This window comes from Pagrus pagrus, assembly GCF_965226575.1.
Source record: "Pagrus pagrus genome assembly, chromosome: 14".
Lineage (NCBI taxonomy): Eukaryota > Metazoa > Chordata > Actinopteri > Spariformes > Sparidae > Pagrus > Pagrus pagrus.
In genome coordinates this window covers 7568708-7581729 of record NC_140198.1, presented here as the reverse complement: position 1 = coordinate 7581729, position 13022 = coordinate 7568708, and the positions used below count along the sequence as shown (strand labels likewise).

The 13022-nt window shown below is 40.0% G+C and overlaps 1 protein-coding gene across 1 annotated transcript; it reads right to left on the bottom strand.

Moving 5' to 3' along the window:
• Window positions 1-508: 508 nt before the first annotated feature.
• Window positions 509-12888, bottom strand: LOC311269843 (adapter molecule crk-like). The gene is made up of 3 exons (XM_084374310.1): window positions 11140-12888; window positions 8421-9019; window positions 509-5540 (listed from the first exon to the last, which is right to left on the bottom strand). Exons 1-3 carry the CDS (start codon window positions 11357-11359, stop codon window positions 5406-5408), a joined length of 954 nt encoding a protein of 317 aa, XP_084230436.1. The 5' UTR covers window positions 11360-12888; the 3' UTR covers window positions 509-5405.
• Window positions 12889-13022: the final 134 nt, after the last annotated feature.

The following is a 13022-nucleotide window of genomic DNA, read 5'->3' as shown; positions in this document are numbered from 1 at the left end:
GTTGGTGAGACAAAATGATCTGTATTAGATGTAAACAGGCAGAAAATCTTGACTTGAAAAGCTGGTGTCACTTAAAGGTGCTATATGTAAGAATAAGCTACCTGTGAAATTCATACTCCAAGCAAATAGGGGGCATCATATAACCAGAGTAACCGCTAACTGCTGCTATGGCAGCTAGCATTCCTATTCGTTCCGTCTGCCTGAGCTTTACTATCGGACTATCGCCTCTTGATGTACAAAGTGGTATCACAAGACAAGATGGGCCACGGCTAGCTGGTTAGCATGCTAACTTGAGAAGATGTCTATAACACAACCTCAACATTGCCGTTTCTTCTCATTCTGAACATTTTAAACTGAAGTTCTTACATATTGCACCTTTAAGATCACATGTAGGAGTTGAGTGAAAAGCTGGATCAGACAATTCAACATCAACAACAAACACTGACTTTAATTAAATGGAATAACTTCACACCATATGGAGACAGTAATGTAAAGCCCAAACAGACAATCTGGTACATATTTTATTGACTAGGTATATGTACACATTACATGCTATGGAAAATAAAAAAAGGAATTTTTAACTTCAAATAATATATTTTTATAAGACTTTGACATATTGTACTCTTAAAAAAAAAATCCTATTTCACTCTTTCCGGTCTTTTTCAAAGTCAAAGCAAAAATATATGATCACTGTGAAAAAACAAAAGGAAGTTAAAAATGATTTGGCATGAAGAGACTCAATGCGTTTTCTCTCGAGCTGTAGAGGAGATAAGGTGCACATTGTAGGATCAACAATGGTATCTGAAAACACAACATTTTAAAAGTATTCATTGGTCTTTAACTTCCTGCAGTGGGACAGCTGAGTTCAAATAATGTCATGGAATTATGAAATTATCCCTCAAAGGCAAAGGCAAGACAATTAGTGGGAGTTATGGGAGCAATACCCAATAAACACTTTGCATAAAGGCATTACAACAAATATAAAAATAGGATTAAAAAACTTTATAAATTAAGTGGTACCACTACAGAAAGGACAGACCAGTCAGTTATTGTTAATTGGTCACCTATACCCTCGTAATAAACAATGCAGTTACAATTAGCTGACTTTTATGAGAACATTTACCACTAAATGTACTTTCTGGGCTCAAATATTTCATTTTAACAAAGAAACATAAAATATGGGGGCTTGGAACTATTGCATGTGTTTATTAACATATACAGGGCTGTAAATGACCCACGAGTGTGGCTCAAAATTCCCAATAAACATATTAAAGTAATAAAAATATGGCATTAATGTGGCATACAAAAAATTATTTCCTTAATTTGAGTATCAATAACAAAGAAATGGAGGGACATTTTTTTTTTACAATTTTATAAAAACATTGTGAACTCAAGACTACATTTCAGGATATAAGTCAGAGGCCAGATGAATAAAAACTTAGTGTAGGTTAGAGACAAACTTTGTGTATTCATATTAATGCAGAAATATGCATCTGCACTCTTCCATCTGGTTTATAAATCAAATTGTACACAGATTTCCACTCTTTCAGTCAGCTTTAAGAGGACACAAATTCACCCATGACTGTTTGCAAATCGACACCTCTGCTGGCTCCAACTGTCTGAACACATTGTATTGGAAAGAACAGCAAAACAGCACAATTTCACCAGATATCAGTTGCATTTGTTCTCCAACAACATACAGCTGGGATAACTTTAAGCACATGGAGGACACTGAAGGAATTCAAACTAATAAATGTGCCTTTGAATGCATCTATAATATAGATAAAAAAAAAGGTGTTTAGGCCTTCATAGGAAACCATGCCGATGCTATTTCGATGTATGTGTGAGATGTACAACTTCTCATCATACAGTCTTTATAGTAAATATAATAAACACTGTGGGAAGTGAGGTCCGAATATTTGTCCATAGGCATTTTTTTTACACATCTGACCAAAGGGCATGGTTGAGCTTGTTATTATAAGCCACAGGGCTGCCAAGCGGGCGACAGCAGCTCGACTCTGTGGGGAGATTTCCAGCCATTTTTATGGCGACAAAACCATGTGTTTTTTTAAGTTGACCTGTGGCCCATTTCCAGCTGCCGGCTACCGTAGGCCAAAACCATGATGTTTTCTTAACCCTATTCAAGTGGTTTTTGTGCCTAAACCTAAGCAGACCACAAGCACAGCACTGTGACGAGAGAACTAGAAAACTGAACCCAAAGAAACGTAAAGAAGCAAAGTAAAGAAATGTTCACTTTAAACTTATCTGTAGTTTTGCAGAAATATACCTAGCTAACATTTATTCTGGCAATTGGGCTGCATTTAGGTCTTTTTTGGCACCAGCTCCTCATCCGGCATGCTGCTAGCTATTACTCGCATTGCTTTGCCTACAATATGTCACACAAGAAAGAGCCACGTGAATCAATTTGTCAAATCAGTACAGCCATCTGGTTGGCTACATCCCTCTATTGGCCTGTTCCAAACACTGTGGATCTGATACTTAACGAGGTTATGTGAAGTTGGGAAACAGAAGAAAGAGGGAATTAAATCCCACTATCCCTATAATTCAACTCGAAAGAAGACTGAGGGCGCCTTCAAGATAGATCATGATCTGAAAATAGTCAGATTCCAAATAGTTTGGAAACCATTTGGCTGCATGTTGTTCATTTTAAAATATCAAAAACAATACTGACTGACTGATCCAGATTTGGGGCCATTAAATACCAATAACACGTCTCATCTTTTTCACTACCAGACATGAGGTAGAGAGGATTTATCCTCCCAGCTGACTGACTTCTATGTGTAGCTGAGGTTGGCCACTCACAATGTTCCTACTGTAGTCTAACATTGGCACCAGACAAGAGGAAACAATTGCATTAATGCATCATTGGAAAGTTAATACACAAAAAATATAACCCGATCTTAGCTTGATGTAATACACAAGTATAAGACTATGACCACAGGATGATTTGTTGTCATGTTACTTCCATTTGCAAGTCACCTAATTATGTTACACTGAGTAACAATGCGGATAATGTTAAGTAGGAAAACCTAAAGTGGTGAGGAAAAGGCATTCTGATACAGGATGTTAGAAAATGCCATTAAGGAGAGCAAAACTCTAGAATAGAAATAGACCATTTTATGGTTTACTTTCATAATGACATAATGCTCAGTGGGCCTGTGTGTGTTTGCAAAAGCTTTATGTGTAATAACAACATGTGTATTTAATGAGGAAACAGCAAATGAGAAACAATAAACCTTATGAAGTGACATAATGTCTGTTTTACGAGTTGTACATAAAATGCAGTGGTATTAGTGTTTCAGGGCGGATTTTATCTGAAAAGCTTCTCAGAATGACGATGCAATAAAAAGCCTGCTGGAAGACAAAAATAAAATCCGTCAACCTTTCTCCTCTCATCTTCTAAAACTGCCTCAGGGGATCGCTTTTTCCTCCTTGAAAGGATGCTTATTTTGTTCTGTCACACGCCTGCATTCGGAGTCATCCACGTTGGCGCTGAATAGTGTTTCAAAAGAGGAACATAAAATAATAGATGCACAGTCTCCGGTAACAAAAAGTCAAAGAAAATCAAATATAACGAAGGAAGAATGTTTACAGTATTTAGCATGTAAGGTGTGTGTGTATATATATATAGTCAATTCTATCATAATATTTTCCACTTTTAGTACAAAAAAAGAGGACTTGGTTTGTAGTGTGGGATGTAATAAGTTGGTGAAGTCGTCTTGGCGAGGAGGAGCGTCGTCCTTCTCCACCAGACAGGAAAAGTCTTTGCTCGTCTCGCTCCGAGGTTCACAGTCTAGCACTACAAAAACTCACTGATTCATGATTCTGTGAGAGTGTTTTGTCTCCTGTGTGCAATCGATTCTTTCTCCCTTCTGTGTATGAATGAAATGTAGTGGGTGGGGATACACAGACACCACAGGAAGGGAAAGAGTAGGTCGACTCTGCTGTGGATGTGTGGTGCAGACTTCAATACAGGGCTGGAGGTGTGTATACTAGGGCTCGACTGATATCGGTTACCGGCGCCTCAAAACGAATTAAATTCTTTCAGGGACAGGAGCTTCACTGCCTTGACTGGTTTTTGATCCCGGAAACCACCCTAACATCTAACCCAAGTTCACTTTCACGCCTGTAGTTTGGTTATTTCAGTCTAGACTAAAAAAAAACAACTAAAGATTGTTGCTTCTTGGTGCTGGTCCATTTCCTGTTCAAAGTGACTTATTAAAACAGGTAACAAAAAGCAACATTAAGGGATATGGACTGAGAGTTAGCTCAATGGTTGGACAGATTTATTGATTTTGGTCATCCTGCATCATCTGGATGCATCTCTGCACTTCACCCTATTTGGTGGCACAAAGAGCACATGAAGACATAAAAGGTTGTAAGAATTATTTAGTCAAGACTGCAACTGGACCACATGTTAGGAACAATGCTGAATAGATAGAAACGGGATGAAAAGGAGGTGTTTTGCAGGGGGATATTTCTTTCTTGGTCTCTACATTTGTTACGTTTTTTTAATGAAGAAATGCTAAAATGACTCAAGCACAAGACACATCTGATTTAACTCCTTTCGAAGCAGATCGCCGTGCTTACTTGCTGATGTGCACACGTTACCATGGTTACTGGATTTTCTTGCGGAATAATGCACATCACACACTGCAGGAGACCATCTTAACAGATCCCAGTCAGCAGATGGATTTAGTGGTAGGTTAGCTTTAAATCATAACTACCATCACAAATTCCTGGGGTTGGTCTGCTTTGACAAACAAACAAACCGCATCACAGTTTGCTTGGAAAAGACTGAAATCCTATTTTTCAAGCAGTCTCTTGGAAGAGTTCGATGAACAGCTTTTACATCAACCAAAATCAACCAAGCCAAACATGTGAATGCGCCAGAGTTTGTTTGAACAAAACCGTTTGGGTGTGAAAGCCCCGCAAAAACAGTGTCTGAGTCAGGCAGGCTAATTGTTTACCCCTGCTTTTAGTTATCCATCTCTGTATTGGATGCACAGAGATGTAACCTATTTATTGTGCATTTCTTTAAAATGTATCCTGAATAAATATTAAACCGATAAATGCTGCCATCTATTTTTAGGAGGCTGTAGTTGAGGAGGAAGCCAACAGTGTGCAATGCAAACTATAAAGAAGGCTCATACAGGCGAACCGATATCAGTCTGCCCTTAGTGTAAACTTTTCAAAATGACATTAGGTAAGATCACCCAAGAAGTCTTGCATTGGCAGGGTCAAGAGTCCCTGACCGGTTGAGCTCATAGGTTCATATACTGTGTGCTTGTATCAATCTTTTTCTTTCCGAGCATGACAAAATGGCCGAAGGAGAAGGGATGTGCTGGACACTGTCGAGGTGATGATGGGAGTGCGTTTGTTTCTCAGCTCTCGTCTTCAGCATGGTGTTGTTCCAACAGTCGAACGTGGGTGAAGGGAAAGTGGCCTTGCTTGCCTTTGCACTCACCCTCCCACTGGCCGTTCACATTGATCTTGGTCACTTTTACCATGTCTCCCACCTGGCAAATGAGAAAAAAGAAGATATATATAAGGAGATACAATACAAACACTTTCTCTCTCTTTCTCCGCTCCAAGGTTATTCCCAGACATCCCAGTCTTGATAAAAATATGCCTCCTCATTCTTGTTGTGAGCATGACTGTGAGTCAATTGCCTTCGCAGAACATTGTGTTGTATTGTAATAACTAATACAAAAAAATACAATAAAACTGATATTGATATTAATTAAAAAAACCAAATGATTTTGAACAATTTCAAACAATAAAAAAAAAACTAAAATGAAAAAATCCTCTCTAGAAGCTAACCAAAACTAAATTGAAAACAATATTAAAAAATCCAAATTAAAACTACTACAGAACTACGTAATTATAATAACTCCGCTCTGTATTTACAGGCAGGATCAGGTCATATCAGTCGAACCCATTGATACAAGCTCAATGTCGAACGCAAATTCTATAAAGTATAAAAGAAACAGTACCGACATCCTAGTTTGACAGATACACAGGAATTATTTAAATTTCTTTTTGAGGTGGGGAGGCTGGTTTGTTTTGAGTGACACATCCGTCTCAACAACATCATGTTCAGTCAAGACAGACGTGGTGGTAGCAGTCGCTTGGAGCAGTTGACATTTTTCATTACAATCAAAGAAATCCACAAATGTAAAGGGCACGTCCGCTATTTATAAACCTGACCCCCCTTTTTTTTTTTGGTGTCTACATGACTAATAGGTGCAAAAGTTTTTGGAATCGCCTCAGTACACCACGTCAGCTGCAAAATGAACTGCAATGTGGGGCAACAGCTCCCGTCAAAGTAGATCCACTAAATAAAAGTGCTTGTTTTTGCCACGGATCCCTAAGGAGGGAAGCCATTTTGTTAAAAAGTAAGATCATTTTTGCTTAAACAAAAACAGTCGTTTTATCGCTCTGTTCAAAGCCACCAGACTCCATGGACAAAAACAGCGATTTTACCTCACAGAACATGGGTGTGGTTGGTCCACCGCTGGCTTGATTGGTTAGTTGGTTTATGATATTGCCTGACCTTGGTGTTTTAATACAAAAATGACAAAGTCTCACAATATTACATACAAACTCAATCAAGGCATTGGTAGTACAGCAACTCCAATGTTTTGTAAGGTAGATCACTAGCTATGTCAGGCTCTGACATTCACACTCTTAAACCCACATTCAAACCCCTGGTTGGCCCACTATTTCTCTATCTGGGAGACCAATATTGGGCACAACACCAGAACCATTTGAATTGTCAATGAAATCAGATATAAATGTGTTCATTTAGATGTTTGGAGAAAGCTACAGCAGCTTTAGTCCAGATAACAATATTTTATTCACCTTCTAAATCCCACATCAGTCAATTCCTCCCTGCAGTGCCTATTTTATATGTATTGGCAGTCCTTCTGATGCAGTGGTTTGAATTTAAAAGTTTTAATAGTGTTTCCTCTGTTAGAAGTTAAAAACAGATGAGGTAGATGTACAGAAGAAGTAAATTACAGCAAGCAGATGAGCTGCCAGCTGAAAATTACAGACTAATTGCTGTCCTTATCTACAGTGAGAGCATTGTGTACAGCCCTGTGAATCGTGACTTCACACTGTTTCCTACATAGTCTTTACTTTGGCAGGCTGTGCAAATATATTGTGACCTATTTTAAGCAGCCCAGCAGGGGTTCGTAAACACTTTAATGTCATCTTGTCTGCTTCATCTCACACAGAAGCACACATATACACCATCTTCCACGTTTATTACAGACAAAATGGTGGCGCCTGGGCTGCACTGAGAACATCTAGAGCCCCGACAAGTGACAGCTGAGGAATGTGAGTGTTCAGAGATGGCACCAAATCAGCACTTTGCCCAAAGGTAGACTGTGAAGATAGATTAAATGTATTTTCATTTTAAGATTATTTAACTGAATCCGCTTTAGCTTTGGAATCTACTCTTCAGCAGCTCTTCAAGTGTTTTATACAAACCCATTGTACGTATCAATGATGGGAACCAGTTGGGAGAAGGAGGCTTTGGGAGAGAAGTCGCTACAGCTACCACCAATATAACCAAGTATTCCCACTGTGTGTGCTGCGACTAACAAGTATTTTTATTATTAATAATTATCTTATTATTTCACAATTACGCGTCTAGTCTATAAAATGTTTTTTTAAAAAGTGAAAAAAGCTCATCTCAATATCCCAGAGCCCAAGTTGACATCTTCAAATTGCTTTTTTTCTGCAAGCAACAATCAAAAAACCAAAAGACTCTTCATTTATGATAATAAATGACAAAGAAAAGCAGCAAATCCTCACATTTCAGAAGCTGGAACAAGCAAATGGTTGAGATTTTTGCTTAAGAAAGACTAAAATGATTAAAAGATTATCAAAATCAACTCAAATGTTGCAGCTCTAAATCCATGGTTATCAGGCTAGGCTCATTAACCCTATGCAGTATGGATGTCAAACTGTCTTCATTACCCTCCTACATTATCTGCATTTTATTTACTAATTTGAGCATCTATCTGTTCCAAGTAAACATCTCAAAACAACAAACCTCGTTTCACTGGGCTTCGCTGGTAATGAATGTACAATGTAACACTCACATTAATCCAACAGGCCACAGTGTGTACATAAAGAGAGGCCACTGTAAAGGATCTGTGTCTATCTTTTCTATAGAGCCATCTCCACTCTGAGTGTCTTCATGTGCACTGTCAGCTTGCATTTGTAAAGATACTTTGTGTGCATGCTCACATGCATGAGTAAGCCATTAACAATGAGGACAATCTAGACTGCCTCAGCTGAGACCAAAAAAAGAAAACAGAGAAAAGAGGTTAACACTGAATGGAAGGACAGCCTTGGAGAAAATGAATGGTGGGTGGGATTGATACCTCCAGAGCGAGCGCAGTCTTGTCGTAGGCGTTGGGCACCCTCTTCTGAATGGCTCGGGCATAGACGGGCCCATTCTGTAGGTTAGGGAGCTGAGCGTTGACCACAGGCTGAGCGTACTGGCCCGGGTCCCCCAGAGGGTTGGCCTGAGGGGCCCCTGTTCCGTCAGTGCTGCCTGCTACCCCTCCAACAAGCCCCCCCTGTCTTGTCCCGGCAGCAGGGGGACCCAGGCTGGCACCAGTGGGCGAGGCGGGCCGGTACTTCTCCACGTAGGGCACGGGGATCATCCCGGCTCGGCCCTCCTGGTTAGCAGCATTCCACCACTGCTCCTCCGGCTTCTCCAGCACACGCAGGATGTCGCCCTTGCGGAAGGGGAGATCCTCCTCATCGTTGCCGGGGAAGTCAAACAGCGCACGCACAAACTCTGCCTCGTCGGACTGCTGCGGGATGCCAACAGAGGAGCTGAATCCTGTGTGCTTGGCCTTGCTTATGGGTTCTATGAGTGTGGTGGTGTCCAGGTAGTGGATCTTATAAAACTCTAGCAGGGCTGGCAGCGCCTCAAACTCCTGATCCCCAATCCGAAGCCGAGGAGTAGCCTCACCTGGCAGACGAAAGGTGACTTTGTTAGTTTGTTGATAGTAAAACATCACAGAAACAATCAAATAAAAAAAAAACATAAATACCAACGTCTTTGGACTGATCAACGAGCAACACAATCACAACTTTGTATTCACACAGCACGCAAGAAGATTAACTTCTCACTGAAAAGTCCAACCACAGAGTGCTGTTTGGGGAGACTATCAGGGGATGACAAGGCTCCAGTGTCACTGACTTTTATATCATTGTACAGTCAATGTTTTGCAAAATCAAGTCAGAAACTACCTGCAACCACAAAAACCTGAATGCTGGTTTGGGATAATTCAGTGATTTAAATCACAGACAACTCAATGCGATTCTGCTCGTTCATGCAAAAATCCTATAAATCCAATGTTGTCGTAAAGCAAATCTGCTTGTTGATTTGCAACAGTGTCAACAATGACTTAGCACAACCAGAGATATTTAAAGGATAGTGAAGTCAGTAACATCGACATAGCAGACAAACTACAGCCTGACAAATTTTTATCATAATCAGCGTTTTCCCTATTTTTAACAAAACTTAGATGTCATATTTACAGGAGGGGGGTTGGGGGGTCCTTTCCATGAAAATGTTACATGTTTCACAGTAAAAAAAAAAGCTATTTCACATCATTTTAGATTGTTATTATGACCATATTTGTGACAAACAGTTGGAAAAAGGTTGAAAAAGCCAGAGCAGATAATAAATAATAAACCCTTAATGATAAAGCTTGCTAAAGAAGTCCACTAAGGACCAACTACAACCATTAGATGTGTCATCCTGTTTCCATTCATTTGGCTTAGATGGTGCCCAAATCAGCTGAGGTGCTACTGAGGGACACCCTTGATAATACCACCCAATCTGGAGTGGCTTTAGCACACATCATTTTGTGTAAACACTGGACAGGTTTGAGGAAACATTAAATAAGTCAGATTTCATCACACTTATTGGTTCAGTCTAAACTTTGGCTCCATATTTCATTCTGGTTCAAATAACATGTTGAATAATGTAATGTTCCTACACTTTTATCATTTACTTGGTTGTGATTTTAAAAGAAATGTGCCCACAATTACTTAAATATTTGTCATATTTTCTCTGACAGACTGGGGCGATGTAGTTACCACAATGGCCCATCAATTGATGACTTACTGAAGGGAAACACAAATTAAAAATGACCCAGAAAGGACAACGAGCCACAAGCACAGCAGCAGACCTGTGAGCAGGACTATGTATGAGCAACAGGGCAGGATCACAGACATTCCTGAAACGCCAATCCGACCAGTCATCCTCCAGTTGTGACAGCCCAGCCTGCCCAGTTCATTCAATCCCTGCAGCAGCAGCCCAGCCCACCTCACTACCGCTGCCCGCTGAGCTACCGTCCTGCTGCCTACACAAGGACAAAACACCGCCTCAGCCCTCGGTCAGGAGAGATTCATAAATGACCCACAGTCTGGTGGTTGAATAAATCAAGCCCAATATGTTGTTGATAGCTAGCTAGCTAGCTAGCTAAGCACCAAACTCCATTTAAAAAGTAGCCCACTTAACTTTACGATGCTCATACAAAAAAAGGACACACTTTGTACATTAGCGTTACGATTTAATTTAAATTGCCACGTTCAACTGATACATTTCATACATGGGGATTCGCCGCAATAAAGCGAGTGACATATAATTTCAGTCAAAAGTGTTAAAACTTAACACAGACTCCTCTTCGCTACCTACAGAAGCTAGCGTTAGCAGTTGAGCTAGCTAACGCTAGAGGGTCCAAAATACTGGGCGGTAGCGAGCAGTGTGAAAGTTTTCAATTTCGTCCAAAATTGTGAACATTTTTATATTGTATACACGCCGATGTCGAGAGTACCATCCGAAAACACGCGAAATACTTAAACTGCTGTGATAAAGGGCAGGTATGTTTTAAGTTTTACCTACATCAGGTTAAATTGGGCAATTCTTGACGGGCGTTTGGCGCGGCTAGGCGAAGGAGTTGGACTAAATCACGGCAAACTACAATTAAAATGAAAATAAGCCTTGAAACGTTGGTATCGGGTGAACATGTATAGCAAGGCAGGTCAAGTACCTTGCTAGGTGAAACAACTGAACATTACCTGAGCCAGATTGCCGGTTGTTACTGATGCTGTTGATTATATAATGGGACACTTTGGAGTTCTCTGAAACGGACAGCACGTAGTCTCCGGGGATGGTGAAGGACTTCCTCACCAGGAAAACGCCATGTCTCTGTCCATGGAGGAGAGAAACTGCGTCCTGGCGGCCTAGCCGATCCCAGTACCAGCTATCACGGTCTTCGGCATCAAAATTACCAGCCATGGTTGTGAAATCCTGTCCGAGGCTTGAGGCCTTTCCCCGCCGCCTCTCCCTATCCGCAACTCATACAAAAAAACTTTGGTAGACTAACGCTGCCTCTGAAAATACGGTATAATACCGCAGTTTTAAGCAACTAACCCAAATTATGTCACGGCGTTTAAGCTGACGGGACTTCTGTTGTCTCACGAAACCCAACAGTCAACAGCTTAAGCGTTAAAATGACACAAATATTTAGATAATCAAAACTAATGTGCAACAAGAAACTCCGGGACTGAAATGGCGGATCTGGGGAAAAGTTGACCTCATCTACCGGAAGGGATGCCTGGTCAATGGGAAGCGTTGCGTTCACGCCCCTTAAAAAATGTGTAGATACGAGGTAACGACTCCTCTACCTCCCTTAGACTGCAGCATTACATAAAGTGCCTTCCATTGATTATTTAGTATAAGTATTTAGTAGTATTCACACTTTTATTTACCTGTAGAAAATCTTTCATTTCTGAGGAATTACTTAGAGCAATGCGGTAGCAAAAGGCAACAACGTGAGTTTCTCTCATTTATTTACTAAGCCGTAAACGCACCATAATTAAACTTTTCTGCAGACTTTGGCTCTTAACCAGATTTTAAACTGCTAACAAACACGCATTTATTAAGTATAAGGCAACGTTTTTATTTGGCAATAATAATTGAACTTTTAATTATTAATTTGTTATCTCAAATTGTCAAATGAATCTAAAATTCCAGGGTGATAGTACAAATGTCTGCTCCTGAAAGTCCCTCCTAAAATGCATTGCAGGTCAATGTCCTTTTGCACTGGGCTACATTTGGGCTACCAGTAGATGGCAATGTATACTCCATTTAATGAACCTATATCAGGCACAGTTTGCATGAAAATCATTTTTTTTTCTAAAAGTGCGAAGGAAAAAGCTACATAAAAGAAATCCATCTACCAATCCTAAATTTCCATCATGGGTTCTCAAACTGCGTCATCAGTGAGGATCCTCTGAATAATTGTGAGAACTTAGCTGTTCGGTTATGGGTTGACTCATGGATGATAAATGGCCTGGTTTCCCACGCCACCCCCCTTTGTCTTCATTAGAATCACATCATTGCATAAACATGTCGCCACCTCTTATTTTGCAATACTCACTCGATGAGAGAGAAGTTTCCAGTAGAGTTAGAGTTAGGCTACATGCTTGTTTGGGGAGTAACTGTAGATGATTTAAAACATGAAAGTTCACTTTGCTTTGTCCAAGCAGCAGTCCAGACCTCAACATTATTAAAAAAAAAATTCAAATAATTCAAAGGAATCATTTCAGATGTACTGGTACTTACTGTTGGTAGCTTAATTTATAACAAAACATAGTTTATAAGATCTTCGTATGTCAAGTCACATCTTACTCACTAGTCACTAATAACTTAAGCTGTCAAAAAGTGCAATATTTAATAAGTACAGCACTTCAGTTAAGGTAACTCTAAACCAAACTTAGAGTTACATTTCACATTTGATACAAAAAATCTTAACTAAAGGTCCAATTTCTTCACTTCATGTTGTGCCACTGAAAGACTGACACTCCTGCATGCACACAATTTAGTTGGATTATTCACAGAATTACACTAACACTTCACCTCATGACCACAATTGTCTTTGCAGCAATTTACCACAATT

Coding starts and splice junctions, on each gene's coding strand:
- LOC311269843 (XM_084374310.1), bottom strand. CDS start 11,359: ATGGCTGGTAATTTTGATGCCGAAGACCGTGATAGCTGGTACTGGGAT. Junction 9,020..11,139: donor CAACCGGCAATCTGGCTCAG/GTAATGTTCAGT, acceptor TTCGTCTGCCAG/GTGAGGCTACTCCTCGGCTT. Junction 5,541..8,420: donor AGACTGCGCTCGCTCTGGAG/GTATCAATCCCA, acceptor CTCATTTGCCAG/GTGGGAGACATGGTAAAAGT.